The sequence below is a fragment of the Lontra canadensis genome, unplaced genomic scaffold (assembly GCF_010015895.1).
Source record: "Lontra canadensis isolate GAN:19392208 unplaced genomic scaffold, GSC_riverotter_1.0 scaffold29, whole genome shotgun sequence".
NCBI lineage: Eukaryota > Metazoa > Chordata > Mammalia > Carnivora > Mustelidae > Lontra > Lontra canadensis.
This window is the reverse complement of record NW_022631023.1, coordinates 12,440,532-12,457,275: the sequence shown is the minus strand read 5'-3', so window position 1 is coordinate 12,457,275 and position 16,744 is coordinate 12,440,532. Positions and strand designations below refer to the sequence as shown.

The window sequence follows — 16,744 nt, the reverse complement described above, 5'->3', positions numbered from 1 at the left end:
GCCTGCTTGCTTGTTCTCTGTAGCCCTTCCTCGTGTCTGTCTATTTGAAAGCTGCTGAGTGTAGAGGTTTAGCATCCAGACTCCGAGCCAGACTCTATCTGAGGGTGCGCTCCTTCTTGCCTGTGGGAGCCTGGGGCAGTGCATTTCACAGCTGCAGACCTCAGTTTGTCCCGTCTGTAACATGGGGATCATCATAGTACCCACTCGTAAGATTTTCATGAAGAATAAATGAACTAATGTCTGTTTCCTACTGGAATGTTGACTCCACGAGACAGGGACTTGTTGAAGGAATAAATAAGTGAATGAGTGGATAAGTAGATAAATGAATAACAAGCATTCAGTTTTAACTAGGGAGTTTATCTTCATAATACTCCTGTGAAGAAGCTCTAATCTGTCCTCCCAGAGCACCCTCCTTTACACCTGAGCCCCCAGTTCCCTCTGTGAATGCGGGATCTCACACTGTTCCTTTAAACGCAGTATGGTTTGGCTGGTGAATGTGCTCCTTTCCGAGCCCAGCTTACACCCAACTCAAGTGTGGGCTCTACACCTGTGTCCAATAAACACATTTTTAGAAAAGACTGCCAGATTGTAAGAAATTCGAAGCTCATTGGGGAAATTTGAATATAGTCTAGATATTAGAGAATACTAAGGATTATTACAAATTATTAAATTATTGGGTATATGGATGACATTGTGATTCTGCAGGAGACGTCCTTGGATCTTAAAGGAGCACACTGGGATGTGTAAGAATGAAAGGTCATGATGTCTGTGACTTAAAGTGCTTGAGCACTAAATAAACAAGTAAATAAATGAAGAAAATAGGGCAAAGTGTTAACAGTGGTGTATTCTGGTATTGGGTACACAAAAGTGATTTATACTCTTCTTACTAGCTTTCTGTCTGTGTGAAATTGTTCATAATAAAAAAGATCAAGTGAATGAATGGACAGGTGGATGGATGGACACGATTGTCCACTGGAGCCCTGGTTGGTGGGGGGCAGTGGGTGCTCTGTGCCACCATGTTTGTGAGCATCGCTAAGGGGGCCCCAGAGCTTCTCAGTGGAGGTGGAGAGGTGACCGGTGCTCTCTTTGCTGGGCAGGATTTCCCTGGAGGACCTGAGCCCGAGCGTGGTGCTTCACATGACGGAGAAGCTGGGTTACAAGAACAGCGACGTGATCAACACTGTGCTCTCCAACCGCGCCTGCCACATCCTCGCCATCTACTTCCTTTTAAACAAGAAACTCGAGCGCTATCTGTCAGGGGTGAGTGGGGCCCTGGTGGCAATTTTCTCTGCTCTCCGTGGAAAAAGGAGCTCTTACACCTGGAGTGTTTCTCAGTTGCTGACACTTGATCTGAGCTGTTAATTTGAACTAATGGGAGGCTGGGTTTCTGAATGTGGGATAAAGTAGTAGCAAAACCTGCTTCTCAGGTGGCTGGTGCTTTTTATCTGAGGTGTTTTTCAAACATCCTCCCACAGAGTTAACCCCCCGGGCGGCACCGGTAGACATTCAAGCCACTTTCCCCATTCAGTTTCTGTGTTGCCTTCTCTGTCTGCCTCTGGGTATCTTGGGTTCCCGTGTTAAAGGCATTGGGGACTTCTTGGTCATACAAGTTGGGGAGCAGTGCCTCTCAGGCATTCATCTCTAAAGCATGGTTTGTGAGGAGGCCATTATTTATATGTACTTCTCTGGAAAGTAAAAAGGAAGCCCTCACCCCGTGAGAGTCGCCCTTCATGACAGTGCTATTTAAAGTCATGTGATAGGCAACCCAGTGTTCTGCAAAACTCCGCTAAACAATAGGCTTTGAAACCTTTTGTGAGGGTTCTGTATTAGGGCTAAAGACGATAATCTGCCTAGAACTGGGGAGATGATATTCCCCTGCCATGGCAGAAAGGACCACGCGATAATGCCCAGAAGACAAGACGGTCAGAGTGTATCTCTTCAGCAAACAGATTTGGGAGATGTCTAGAAAACATTGCTGGATCAACGAAGAAGCTCATTGGGAGGTTTGTCAGACAGTTGGCTGAGACTGCAGATGTTTCTAAGCTGACTCAGCTTGGGGAGTTTGCTAGACTTTGCTCCAGCAGGAAATTATCCACAGAAGTACTTCTTGGGTGAACCACCAAAGGAGAGATGTACACAAGGAGAAGCATTCTCAACAGTGAAAGGCTTTTAAAAATAAGAACAGGGTTTTATGGAGGGGAAGGAAACATGCTTTGTGTAAGCAGTGATGGGATGACGCTTCTGATGGGGACAAATACTCAGCTTTGAGAGTGGATGTTAGAGATGGTGTCACCATTGCAGGAAAGCTACTGTAGGAGAGGAGTGGAGGCCAGAAAGACAGGACCCTTGACACAGTATTTTTTTTTTAAATTAAGATTTATTTATTTGGGAGAGAGCGAGAGCGCACGCGTGAGTGCATGTGCAAATGCTGGGGTGGGGGACAGAGGGAGAGAGTCTTAAGCAGAGTCCATGCTGAGCCCAGAGCCCGTGGCAGGGCTTGACCTCACGACCCTGAGATCAGGACCTGAGCCGAACCTAAGAGTTGAACACTTAACCGGTTGCACCACCCAGGTGCTCTGACACAGTATATTTTTTATATCGTTTTATTATGTGATAAGGAGTAAGAAAACCTCTTGTACCCTGCCCAGTTCTCTGCTCTCCCATAATGATGAACCTAAGAGATATCGGACTTGAAGGTCCTTCCCATTTCCTTTTTATAAGAAGACCACATGCCTCATGTTTCTTATCTTATCCTTTTAAATTCCTATTTGATATATATTTTATCATGTATGTGATCTGTTAGTACAATGGTACATGCTTATAGTTACAATATGCATATATTATAGGTGCCTTCATATACCTTTTTCACTCATATGAGTTTAAGGTCACACCGTCTGGGACCACTGTGGTAGAAGATAGTAGTTAAGAATTTAAATAGCTGTTGGGACACCTGGGTGGCTCAGTGGGTTAAGCGGCTGCCTTCGACTCAGGTCATGGTCCCAGCGTCCTGGGATCAAGTCCCACATCGGGCTCCCTGCTCAGCAGGGAGCCTACTTCTCCCTCTGCCTCTGCCTGCCACTCTGTCTGCCTGTGATCACTCTGACAAATAAATAAATAAAACCTTTAGGAAAAAAAAAATAATTTAAATAGCTGTTGGGTGCCTGGGGGGCTCTGTTGGTTGGGCGAGTGCCTTCAGCTCAGGTCATGATCCCGGACTGCCGGGATCGAGTCCCATATGGGGCTCCTAGCTCCACGGGGAGTCTACTTCTCTCTCTGACCTTCTCCCCTCTCATGCTCTCTCTCTCTCAAATAAATAAGATCTTAAAAAGAAAAAGAATTTAAATAGCTGTCAAGTAAGAGGAAGAAAAGAGGAGCAACACACTGATTTTTTTTTCAAATGATGACTGTTGTTCAAAAATTAGTTTTTAGAAAGTGTCTCCCTGAAGCTGACTATCGAAGTCACAGTTCTCTATTTAAAGGCTGAAATTGCTACTTTCCTAAACAAGCTAGCCGATTCAAACGTTATTTTGGCAGAACTTGTTTGGACGCTGATCGATAAGATGGAGGGACTTTGGAGGTTTTTTGTTTTGTTGTTGTTGTTTTTTTAAAAGATTTTATTTATTTATTTGACAGAGATCACAAGTAGGCAGAGAGGCAGGCAGAGAGAGAGAGGGAGAAGCAGGCTCCCTGCTGAGCAGAGCCCGATGCGGGGTTCCATCCCGGGACCCTGAGATCATGACCTGAGCCAAAGGCAGAGACCCTACCCACTGAGCCACCCAGTCGCCCCTGTTTTGTTGTTTTTTAAAGATTTTGTTTTTAAGTAATCTCTATACCCAACTTGGGGCTCGAATCACAACCCCAAACTCGAGAGTCGCACACTACTGACTGAGCCAGCGAGGCACCCCAAGGGACTTTATTTTTTATTTTTTTTTTAAAGATTCATTTACTTATGTTTAGACAGATTGAGTGAGTGAGCGTGCCCCATGAGCAGGGGTGGGGCAGAGGGAGAAGGAGAGAGAAAGTCCCAAGCAGACTCTGCACTGAGTGCAGAGCCCAACACAGGGCTCGATCTCACAACCCTGAGATCATGACCTGAGCCAAGACCTAGAGCCTGGCACTCAACCCCCTGAGCCACCCAGGTGCCCCGGGTCTTTAGTTTTTAAAATATTTTCTTTCTGCTGCCTGCCTCCGTATGTACAGATACCAATTTCGGTGACTCACGCTCTTCCTAAACAATCACTGAAGCTCTTCGGCTGTTTCTTGATTTGTCTTTGTTTCTTGCCATCTGCTTGGTTCTGCTCCCCCGCTCTGCCCAGCATCGGGGTGGCACGCAAGTGTTGCGAAGCTGAGCCCGGCTCTGTCTCCCGAGAATGTTCTATGGAAACTCAGCGAATGTACTTCTCGCTGGAGAAGGTTTTTATTGTATGATGTCTGTTTGGCATTTGTTCCTTCAATCATAGCACCTACCTGGTCTGAGAACCAGTGTCTAGGCAAGGGGCTGCTTTTAACTAGAGTGAATTAATCCCCGCAGACAGCTACAGCTGGTCCGCTCCACAATTTCCGTGCACGGCTGATTTAATTGCACAGGATGCACTGTCCCAGCTATTAATCTCATCAACCAATTACTAACAAGCCTTGTATAATTTAAAAACTGAAACCAGTGAACTCAAAAGTAAAATACATACCTTGATTATTACTTAATTATTGGTCGTTTCTCCCTTTCTCTCTTGGTTCTCATCTCTTCTTCGTAGAACCAAGAAGCGTGGACTTTGTGTTGGAGCCTGTAAGGCCATTCCGTGAAAATTTGTTGGTTAGTAAACCAATTAGTCATGTAATTTACCCATCTCCAGGCAGGATTGGACCTCCATCGTGCACCTAGATTGTTTTAGATATAGTTGGCCGTCATCTTTAAGCCGTATTATGAATTGCTGTGAATCATGGGGGGAGGGGTAGATGCGGCTCACTGTTTTTCAATAAAGCCAATAAACAAGGTCCCTGTCCTAGTTCATGGTTCCATAACATAACTTATTCTTTCTAGCTCACATACTTGGTTTCTGCTTTCACATCTTAGAGCAGCCTTCATCACGCAGGTGAAAAATCTGAGACCAGCCCGGAGCGGAGACGTGCCCAGGGTCAGCAGGAGGAGGCTGCCTGACTCTGGGTCCGGGGCTCCCCCCTTCGCCGCATCCCGCCTGCCTGCCCTCCTCAGATGAGGCTTTGCATCGCAATGAACTGGCTTGCCAGCCGCTTTTAACACTTGTTCCGCCAAGTGCTGGCTGAAAAATTAATGACTGCTTAATGGACATTTCTGTTTCCTGTGGGTTAAACCGTGCTTTCCCCCCTCTTCTCATCTGATAGAAATCTGACATCCAGGACAGCATTTGCTACAAGACGCAGCTCTACCAGATAGAAAAGTGCAGGCCAGCCAAGGAGCCCTATGAGGTGAGTGACCCCTAAAGCAAAACCCAGGATCGCTTAGAGTGGATTTCCATTTGGAGAGCAGAATGGAAAGGAAACCAAGGACGGTGGGACATAGAAGCAGCAAAAGACAAAATGCTTCCTGGCTTAACTGAGCCCCGAAAAATGGTTTCCAGTCAAGCACCATCTCTCAGTCGTCAGACTGTGGTTCTCAGTTGTGGCCACATTGTTAGAATCACTGGGGAGCATTTAAACATCTGGGTGTGTGGACTGCCCCTACAGACCCCCCACTGAAGCTCATGGGGGCGGGAATCAGTGGGCGGTGGGGTGGGGGGTTCTGTATTTTTTAAAGCTCCCTGGCTGACCCCATTGAGTGGCCAAGGTCGGAAACCATTGTCAGGGCTTCAGAAGGCAAAAATAGATGCTCAAAAAGGTACGTGAGTGTAACGCTTGGCATCGGAAGGAGATAGTAAATGAGGGACAGAAAAAGTTTTGGATGAAACCAAGTTTTTCCAGGCACCTGTTCCTGGCAACTTATGGCTACCCAGTACATATCTAAGAGAAAACACTGAGATTTTCCGATTTCAGAGAAAAACTAGTATCGTATGGCAAGTTGTACCAGTTTTGGACCCGATATATGTGCTTGCGAAGAGACTGCCTGAAAAGCCAGATCCGGGGTCCCGGGGCCCAAGCTGAGGTCACCCCCACCCACTCGTCCCGGACTCCTCACTTGGTGCTTTGTCAAACGTAGCTCCTCTGTCTTCTCACTGATTTTCCTGGGAATCTGCTTGCTTTTCCCCCAGGAGCCTCTGCCATATGCCCCCGGAATGTTTTCATTTAAGGAGAGATCAAAACGGAAGCCTTCCTCATGCCGATGGGCCTGCCCCCTTCCTCTTCCCTTTTTGGACTCAGTTTTCCATCCTCATGATTGCACGAGCTGGGCCTGTCACCTCGGAAGGAAGTTCTGGGTTGTTCTTCAGTGAGGGTGGGTGGTGACTGAACACCATTCTGGGCTCATTGGCTGCGACAGAGAGCACCTGGGGCATGGCCTAGGCCAGTCTGGTGACATGGGTGACACCGAGCTGAGCTGCCAGGCACCACTGTGACAGGAGCCCAGGGAAGGCCACCCCTGAGCGTCAAGGCAGGGCAGAATGGCAGGGCTGTCCCGTCTAGGCAGAACCTAGGGGGCGGTGAGATTGAGGGAGGTGGGGATGGGGAGGCACCCGTGGCTGAGGAACTGGCAAGGATGACAGGGGTGGCCGGGGGGCGTGTAGGAGACGCTGCCGGGAATGGCGCGGAGGAGACCACAGGAGAGGCCCAGTGTAAAATGGTCCGTGGTGTCAGCTGCGCTGTTAGTTAGACTCTGGCAGGGTCAGTAGACCAGCCCATGGAAGTGGCAGAGGCAGAAAGAGATTTCATGGGCTCCAGAAGGGGAGGGAGGGAAGTAAAGACAGTGAGGGTAGACCTCTCTGCTGCTGACATTGGCCGTGAAGAGAAGGAGAGGCCATGTGGGTTGGGAGGAGTGAGGGTAGGGAAGTTGGGAGGAACTCCAGGGATGGCTGGGGGTGGGAGGGCTTAGCCTTGACCCTGGGCTGTCTTCCTCTGAGACAGGCTGCAGTGCCAGCGTGATAAGGGGTGCAGGTCAGCTTTTGGGGTGGGGGTGCTCCGGGGCTGAGCCCTAAGCCCGAGCACGGCTCTCAGGCTGAGGGCAGGGGGGCGCAGGTGGTGTAGGGGGCAGACCCCTGAGCTCCAGACCCCTCTGGTTGGTTGTTTACTAACCCTCCTCCTGCATGAGCAAAGGTTTCCCCAGTCCAGCATGCCTGGAACTGCCCCACCCCTGTGTCCCTCTGCAGGTGACCGCCCACACTCAGTATAGGGCAGAAACACAAGAGTTGCTCTTCCTGGCCCCTCTGCCAGCTTGACACCTAAACCTCTCAAACCCCATCCACCCCCTCCGTCTCGACCCTCCCACCCCCCATCCAGACAGCACCGCCTCTGGCCTGGATGTTGGCCACAGTCCTCACTGGTCACCCCCTTTTCCATGAACGCCTGCCTCTCGCTTCTCAGCATGCTAGCCAGAGCTAAGCCATCCATACTCAGATGGGATCACTTCCCTGTTCCAAGCCTTTGAAGGCTTCCTTCACCTGGAAGGCAAAGTCAGTGACACAGCCGCCGCATCTAACTTGTCCCCCAGACATTCACACGCAGCGCTGGTTCCTGCTGTGGGCTCAGACCCACGGGACCTTCAGACTTCTGTGCTCTCCTGGCTCCCAGCGCTATGCATTCCGTTTCCTTCTTCCAGAATGTTCTCGTCACCTCTCTTTGCTGATTGATATCTTCTGTCTTCACATTCCAACCCCTGCCATTCTCTGGCTTTTGCCATTGGGTCCCCTCTCTCTACAGGCTGTCACACCCCATTCCACGTCCTGGAACTTGTCCCATTTGCACGTTCTGCTGCTCAGGGAGTGTTTGACTCATGTCTATCTCCCACTCTGGACTGTGAGTTCATTAAGAGCAGGGAGTGTCCCTTTTGCTGCCCAAGCCCTAAGGTAGGGAGGGACATCCAGTCACTTGCTCTGAGGGTTGTTACCTCAACTGGGGTGCAGAGGATTCAGAATTCACCATGAGGCTCCCTTGCCTCTTGGTCTGCATTTGACTCTTGAGGGACTCCAGTAACAACATATCCAGTGCCCCATGTGTGTGCCCTAAGTGGCCTCTGAGTCACCTTGCTGATGCCCGTGTCCTTGGTCGCCCTTGAACCTAACCCCTGCAATTGTTTGTTTGAAAGCATCTGTGATGGAAAAAGGGCCTTTTTTTTTTTTTTTTCCACCCAGATTATTTTTCTCGGATGATTATCTCATTTGGCCTGAAAACACATGGCGAGTGTTTTAAACACTTGTTGAAACATTTAATGGTTAGGGTTTCAATAGGAACGCTAATGGAAAAAGAGCATTTCAATTTTCTATGAGCCATTTGTTTTCTCCAAACGGCAGCCATACTTGTACTAATTAAATTACAGGCCGTTACAAGATTGTCTCACCCGCCTCTGTTGGAGCCCAGAGCGTGGAATGGGGCCAGTTAGAAAGCGTGTTCAGAAGAGCTGAAGGGGCCCAGGGTTTCTAGATAAAGCCCCCTCGGAGCCTTCGTGAGCCTCCTTCCAGTCGCCATCCGCTGGTCCAGGAAAAGCTGCGGGGAGAGGGATGGGTTTCAGGTCATGCGCTAGCTGGCACCAGGGTGGCTCGGGGGTGGCTCGGGGCCATGTCCGTGTCCTGGGAGCGTGCGTGACCTCTTTGTTCTTCTCGGCTCCAGTTCTGTTTCTCCTAGGAGACAAAGGAGTGGAATTAAGCTGGAATAATTTCCCCCGTGGGATTACAGGGCTGTTCTTGGACGACTTCCCCACCTTTCTCCTCCTCCTCTAACTTTAAAAGGTGGCAAATATGTCTGTAAAAGTGGGACATCTGTCTCACCTTAGAACGCCTGGAGCATGTGCCCCAGGGGCTTCTCTTTCTAAAAAAAAAAAAAAAAAAAAGAAAAGCTGCCCTCAAGGACCAAGGGCTGTGGAGGTCAAGGAGAGGCAGCCATCATACTTAAACTGGCTTCTTAAAGCCACAGAGAACCAGAGGCCATGTTTGTTAAAATCGCTCATGTGCAAAGTCAGCTCGGGCTGGAGGGCTCCTCTGTGGCACAGAGCCATGGGGCAGCCTGGGAAGGACGCTGTGCGGGGGGTCACAGAGGGACCGGACCCGTGTGCGGGGGGCTGCTGTCACAAAGCATCACACAGGGTGCTCAGCAGCGAGGATTCTCTGTCTCTAATTCTGGAGGCCAGAAGTCCGGGCCTAAGGTCGGTTCCCTTCGAGGGCAGTGAGGGGAGAACCTGCCCCGTGCCTCCTAGCTACGGGGGTTACCAGGATCTCTGGGGTTCACTGGCTTAGAGCACCACTGAAATCTGCCTGTGTCTTCGCCTGCTCTTCTCTGTGTGTGCGTCTCTGGGTCCAGTTTCCCCCATTTAATGAGAATCCCAGTCCCATCGCAGTGGGGCTGGATGACCTCCGTAAAGGTGACTCCCCAACAGGCCCCCTTCTCAAAGGTGAAGGAGAATGCGCTTTCACATGCTCCTATCCCCCAAGCATCAAAGGGGACACGGTCAGACTGTCCTGAGCCTGTCTTCCAAGAAGGTCTCATTCTGAGATCCTGGAGGTGAGGACTCCAGTGTCTGAACTTCGGGGGAATGCAATAAAACCCATCACAGGGGCAGTAAGTTTAAAGGGAAGATACTAAAACTTTCCCTTGGTGTCTTGTTTCCAATCTATGCAACTTGTAAAAATAAAGTGTGGAATCAGATCAGACAGTCCGTGCTGTTGGAAATTGGAGTTGTGGTTACCATTGGGGACTGGGAGAGGACACGGGTGGGGGTGCAGTTGGGTTCTGTAGCTTGGTCTGGGTGCTCGTTCCATGCGTGTTTTTACTCTTGGAGAAAATGCATTGGTTGAACCACTTCCTTGCCATTAGAGCACTCCTCTGTTACGTGTCTTAGACTTTAATTAAAAACTTAGCTAGAAAACCTGCTCAGTGCATGACCTGGAGCATCTGCTACCTACTTTCGTGGTGATTTAAGAGTTTGGCTTCTTGTCTCTAAACATGGAAATGAGTAATTCTCAGCCAGAACTGCAAGTGGTAGGGGATAGAGTTTAGGGGATAAATAGCAGGTACAGTTTCTAAATGGTTGAAAATGTTGCTTTTCACAGGCCTCCCTGGACACCTGGACAAGAGACCTTGAATTTCATGCTGTGCAGGTAAGAACTTGGGGTTGTGATGGATTCGTCTAAGTTCTCCAAGGAGAACCAACAGGGAGTGTGTGTGTGTGTGTGTGTGAGAGAGAGAGAGAGAGAGAGAGAGAGAGAGCTGCTTGGATACCAAGAGAAAAATGGATGTTTCAGCTCAGTCCCAAGGCCTTCTGGAAGCAGAATTCCTTTTTCCTCAGGACGCTTCAGTCTTTTTCCTCTTACTGCCTTCAACTGATTGCACGAGGCCCACCCACACTGTGGAGGGTCCTCTGCTTTACTCAAAGCCTACTGATTTAATCGCATCTGAAAAGTAACCTTCACAACAACATCTGGACTGCTGTTTGACCAAACACTGGGTGCCTTGGCCTAGCCAAGTCGACACTTGAAATTAACCATGACATATGACCCTGAAGGTTGAGGGATCTCTCTGCTCAGGGCTGTCTGGATTCTACATCCCCTCCCCCCATCCCAGTCTGGAATTAAAATGCAGAATCCAGTTGTGAGTGGGTTTATCAGAATCCCCTCAGATCAGACTGGTGCTTTCTAGGTTTAGTTGACTGTTTTTTATTGTCTTGCTGTAACTCTATACTTGGCTACGCGTTTATGTCTCTACCTGCATGAGAAGTGGGCTGTGTGATAGTCCAGAGCTTCCATGGCCTAATTTATGAACCAAGCCCTCTTTTTCTCAACTCTGTTGTGTTTGTCCTGTGGCAAAATCAGATCTCTGTGGCTTTCCCAAAGCAACAGCAAGTAACACCTGGGCCCCTGGGCCATCCCAGCAGAAGGTCACCTTGTTACTCCCACAGGAGCAGAGCTGAGGAGGAAAGGGAAGGGGTCCTGCTCTTTGAAAGGCAGGAGGCTGGAGTCACAGGGACAAGTCTCAAGGGACCAGTGCTGGGGCTCAGATCTCAGAGGCTAAGGACCTCCTTTTTCCTTTTCCTACTCGCTGTCAGGCCTGCAGACCGCTCCTTCCAGAAGCCCGGTGCACCATCACGCACTAGCTGCTTTCTCTCTTCTCTGAAACAGTCCTGACACTAGATGAGTCTTGGGTAGACCCTCCTTTATGATGCCACATTTTCAAAGTGTCCAGTTTTATAAACATCCGCTCACTTGGGCAGTGGGTAGAAAGTGGTTTAAAGAAAACCAGGAGGTTTGTACGGGGCTTGCTTCTGGGTCCTCTTGGGGTCCCCCTCTCTGATCTGCCTTGGGGAGTTCGGTTGCGGTGGGAGGGGGGTGTGTGGGTGTGGGGAGAAAGTGAGAATCAGAAGAAAACCAAAGAGGCCGCGCAGGCAGCAGTATCGCTGGGAGGGGAGCGCGGGAGCGGGTGTGGGCATGTCGAAGGGGGAACATAATGAGTCCCTCTGAAGATCTGTTTCTGTTACATAAAGCAGTTTCGCATCCTGTTCCCTAGATCTCTTGTGGAGAAAATAGGGCATGCAAATGAAAAGGTATAATTGGATGACCGGTTGCATTTGGTCACCTGCGCTTGGAGGGCTCTGAGATTGTCTGGTGACATGCACACACGTCCCTCATGTGGGCTGTCGACCATCCACACCGATCGATCGGGCACTTTATCCCTGGCAGGGATCTGCCGGACTCTGAATTCTTGGTATCCCCCCAGGAAACTGGTCACCATGAAATCACCCATTCTTCTGGGCTGGAGAAGGGCGTCCTGGGGCCTTTGGGAGAAACACTAGGGTGTAGGATCCTGGGATTAGGTTCAACAGGGTGGCCTGAGCAGGTGTCCTTATTCCATTTCCCCCCTCCTTTGACCACCCCCCCCCCCAATAGCAGCTTTCTGTTTGGTGCCACATATCCCTTCGTCAGTTACCAGAGAGATTTCTAGAGCCAACCTTGGGTTCTCTCTGCAGAAAATTCATGCCTCTCTGTGCTAATGAACTCTGGTTAAGTGGTGTTGCTGGGGCCCAGAAACTTTGCATCTTTACTTTTCAGCTTTTGAGAAGCCAAAGAGAGCCGGGGAGGAGCTAAAATGAAGCCATGAAACCAAGCAGCCCTCTAAAGAGTAGGGTCCCAGAGCAGCCCAAAGGAAACTGTACTCATTGTTGTAGACCAGTCCTGAAAAGGAGGGAACGCCAATCTTGTCTTTCTTTCCAAACACTGTTTTACAGTGTTTCATAGAAGTGCATTTGATTGCCTTTTTGCTGTTCAGAGTGTTAACAGTGGACCTGGTGACTTTCCTTATAAAAACAGTAGAAAGAACAGCGTGAGAGGAGGAAATTTTGCCAGACTTTTTAGGACAAGCCTCTCATGTACCCTTTGATGTTTGGGGCACGGGGGCGTGTGAAAGCTTGCTCCCCTTTGCATTAGAGAAGGGGTTGTTGGTGTTTCATTGAAACAGGGAGAGTGAAGCAGTAAAGAACCGTGGCCTTGACCGAGATGGGCTGGAGCAGGCGGCCCCCTCTTTCCACTCAGTAACATTCTGCATTGGGACCTGGAGCACAAGCCTTCTCTGTGCCATCCCCAATGCTGACCTGGAGCCTGGGGACCACAGCTCAGTCCTTGTCCCTCGCCAGCCCCTGTGCCCTGCTCTTTCTCTCTCCTGCCCCTGCCCCAGCCTTCCAGAGGGCCTGCAGTGGCAACGGGAGAGAACGACCACTCTCTGGGCTCCGCCTCTTTCTTCCCACCTCCGCCCTACACTGGTGACAGCCACGTGGCCCTCACGGAGACCCCAGGCTCAGCATGGCACCCCCACTTTCAATTCCTTCCCTCCCATTTTCAGAGTGGGCGTAATGAACCCCACTCTGGAGAGGCTTTGAAAATCCTCATCAGAAAGGGCCTTCCAAGGCTTCCTTACAAGCTTTTCAACAACACCCATGAAAAATGGATGAGCTCTCTTGAATTGCAAATGCTCTCAACACTGAAGGCAAAAATGCAAAACTGTCTTTTTCTTCCCCCTCCCTGGTGGTGAGGTCAGGGACTCTGTTAAATGGTAAACACCAGACACTCTTCAGGGCCAGAGAAGGAACTCCAGAGCCCTATCACTCCCTTCCCAGAAGCTTGAACTCGATTTTAATTCAGTTCGGTTTTCACTGGCTTTTTTAAAATAAACATTTCAATAACTATTAAACCTTCTCTGTACGTCTGGCTTTATGCCCGAGGCTGTGGGGTGGAAGATACGTAAAATAGGAAACTTCACTCCTGTCAGAGGGATCCTGGTAGAGTTCAGGGAAGGCAAGACTTCGAGCAAAAATGGCTAAATAGTGCCAGTGTTAAGCGCGCGCGCGAGGGCGTGAGTGACCAAGGGTGGGCACGGGTCAGAAACGCCCAGGGCGGCTCAGGGCTCCCGCCTCCTTGGCTTGACTGAACACACAGGAGTAGACATGGGGATGGAAGTGGTTGTGTCTCCTCTGTGGGCTGAATCTGAGGGCCCTGCTTTAGATAAGTGAACAGATTTCCAGAAGTCCTCATGGGCTATGCCTTAGTTTCTTCATTGTGTTCTGCAGCCACTGACCTCCTCAGGGTGACCTTGCTCTTGCTGGCACACCTCTAAACAGTGCCATGCAGGGAGCTGGGGGTGATGGAAGCTGGCTTGTGGGCCCGGGGTGGGGTGGTATGGCAGGGAAGGGGGCTTCCCCGGAGCGTCTGCAGGGCCCTGGCTCTTGTGACGTTCATCATGCAGTTGAGAGCAGAGTTTTGGGAGGCTGGGCTGTCTCGGATCTCCTCGGAGATCTGTGTGTGTCTGAGTCCATGTGTTTACTTCTGACTTGAAGGATGAAAAGCCCAAAGAACAAGAAAAAAGAGGAGATTTTCTTCATCGGCCGTTTTCCAAGAAGCCGGACAAGAACACGCCCGCGCACAAACAGCCCTCGGCCTCTCTCATCACGCAGATGCAGAACACAAAAGCGCTGCTGAAGGACCGCAAGGCCCCCAAGGCCGGCTTCCCTGACAAAGGTAGGTCAGCTCGGGCTACGGGCTGGATCCCTTGTGTTTCAAGATGCATGGTTGCTGCGTACCCCTCATGGATGGCTGTGTGGGCCCCTGGGACACAAGTGATTCTTGTGCCCGTGGGAAGGCAGGGAGCACACCAAGGGAACTCGAGAACCATCAAGGTCCAGACCGTGCGGTATTGGCTGCCTATGAAGGCAGGCTTTGAGACAGCGGGGTGGTGGGGGGAGGTGGTTGCACTGTATTGTGGGAGCAGAGACGGGGTACATGGTATCGTGGTTGGGAGCAGAGATCAGGGAACAAAATATTCCAGCAGCGGAGACTGGGATGCAGGAGTAGAGACTGGGGTGCCCAGTGTTGTGGAATAAGGGACAGGTGTTCAGTATTATAGGAACAGAGATCGGGGTGCAGGGCATGGTGTTGAGAGAGCGTGCACATGAGAGAGCCCGGTAGAGGCTCTGAAGCCTGGTCGATAGAGTCTGGGCTCTGGGCTGCGGGTCGAGGGCTCAGACCCCTGCTCTGTTGGCTTCTTGTGAGCTAAGATCCTGACCCTCAGAGGATCCAAATTCGTTCCCTCAGGTAACTGATAAATACAAGGTTCGCTCCTCCGGGACAGCCCGGAGAGGTGTAGAAAGGGAGGGGGGGGGCGGGAAAGTGTTGGAAAGATTCAAAGGGCTCTGAGCACTAGGGCTGTTCCCCTAGGAGAGACCTGGTTCTCAGCCGGGGAGGAAAGTTCCACTGGATTCAGTTTCATTCTTGAGCTTGCAGAAGGCAGGGGATCTCTCTGGGCGGAGCTCTGTTTGTCCCCCCCTTAGTGCTTCTGCTCTCTGGCTTGGTCACCAGCAGCGAAGTCGGGCCCTTGATGGTGCTATCTCGTGCTTGTCCCCAAGAAAGTCTAGGTCAGTGCTGATACTTTGGAAAACTTTGCCACCCTCGAGGTAGATTCCGTTTCTGGTAGTTTCCTCGGCCCGTCATCATTGGTTTCTTTGCATTTTTCTTCCTTCGCCCTGAGGCGTCTGAGAGCCTGGCAGGTCGCAGTCGTTAGCACTGAGCACGCGCTGTGTGGCGGACCCTGTTTCAGGCTCTTAGCTCACCCCAGTGAGCTTATTCTCACCCTCCTCTCTAGAGCAGAGGAACCAGGCACAGGGAACCGTGCAAAGTCAGAGAGCTGGTGAGCAGCAGAGTCCAGATTTCCCGTTGGGCCGCCTGGCTCTAGAACTTTCTCTCCTGACCCGTGTAGCCGCCTGCCTCCTGATGAGGATGGATGAGGAGGAGCCAGCCAGAGCGCTCAGAGGGTGGGGGGCTGGGGAGCAGGCCCTTGCTGAGGGGGTGGGGGGGTAATGCGGTGTGCGGGTGACTTCCAGGTGACTCTGGGCTGGAGATGAGCAGGGTGTGCGTGGGAGGCTTCCTCACAGGCTCTGCATCTCCGGGGAAGTGGAGGATGCAGGACTGGGCAGAGGAGGGGGACCACGGGCCACCAATTAGGAGCCCACAGCCATCGCAGGGAGGGGAGGGGAGGGGAGAGGAAGGGATGCTCGAATGCTGGCTGGCCCACCGGGCACGTCAGCCGTTGGTGAGAATTTGCTTGTCTCCCCCGGTGGACCTCAGGCATCTGTGGTGGCCCGAGGAGGAGATTTATTCGGGATCTGCGATTTATTTATGTGAGGCGAAGAGGATGCCCGGCGGCCTCGGCTGCTCGTGAATCACTGTTTGATCCTGCGGCTGAGGCCGGATGGGGGCCCGTAAAGCCTGGCGGCAGAGAAGGGACACTGAGGCCGGCCTTGCTCTGCAGGAACTTGGCCTGATTGCCCTGCACTTCAAATTTGGGGGCGTTCCCTTTCTTTCTGGCCCCATTTGCAAACCTGGATTCCAGGCTGGGCCTGCTTGAGGTGGAAACTGTGGGGACTCGCTTGTGGCCTTCGGTGTGTAGACGAGGAGTGTGTCACCCCTGTCAGAACTGGGTGAGGCTCTGGTCCGACTGGGCATCATGAGGAAGGAAATTTGGACACTTGCTACCACACGGGTGAGCGTCGAGAAGGTTCTGCTCAGTGAGACAAGCTAGTCCCAGAAGGCACCGGAGATCCCACTTACGTGAGGCGCCTGGTGTAGTCAGAGTCCTGGACGGAGAGCAGGCTAGTGGGTGCCAGGGGCTGGGAACGGGAGTTCCTGTTGAGTAGGGGAGAGTTCTAGATTTCTGCCACTAAGGATTTTATTAAGGATTCTACTTAACCTTACTGAACTATACACCGAAAAATGATTTAAGATGAGAAATTTATGTCATTTTTTTTTTTAACCACAATTTAAAAAAAAACACAAAAAACAAAGTCACGAGGGAAACACTCCTTCTAGGGTCAGTTGTCTGAGGACCAAGTTCATGGGTCCGCAGCAAGCCAGGCCAGGTGCGTGTCATTCTGGCTGTGGGGCAGTGGTTCTGCTGAGCCACGTACTTTTTTTATTCAAAGACTCATTGGCAGGGTCTGGAGTTCAGTGACCGAAAGGAGAGCAGGTGTTAAGGTGGTGCCGTGGGCAGATCAGGATGCGGGAGGCCGCCTGTCCCTGGCCTGCTGTCCCCTCTGACCTAGGAAGAGCATCTGGTTCCCTGTGGGGGGCACTGGACGCCGGAGCCCTTTGCTTCT

At 51.0% G+C, this 16,744-nt stretch overlaps 1 protein-coding gene across 3 annotated transcripts in view; it reads left to right on the top strand.

The window, feature by feature from the left end:
• Positions 1–16,744, top strand: part of HUNK (hormonally up-regulated Neu-associated kinase) — a 95,647-nt gene that overhangs the window by 76,983 nt on the left and 1,920 nt on the right. For all 3 annotated transcript variants that reach the window (XM_032865437.1, XM_032865439.1, XM_032865438.1), the window contains exons 7-10: positions 1,098–1,260; positions 5,359–5,442; positions 10,164–10,211; positions 13,934–14,114. In XM_032865437.1, the coding sequence (XP_032721328.1) occupies positions 1,098–1,260; positions 5,359–5,442; positions 10,164–10,211; positions 13,934–14,114 (476 nt within the window). The remainder of the gene's footprint in view (positions 1–1,097; positions 1,261–5,358; positions 5,443–10,163; positions 10,212–13,933; positions 14,115–16,744) is intronic.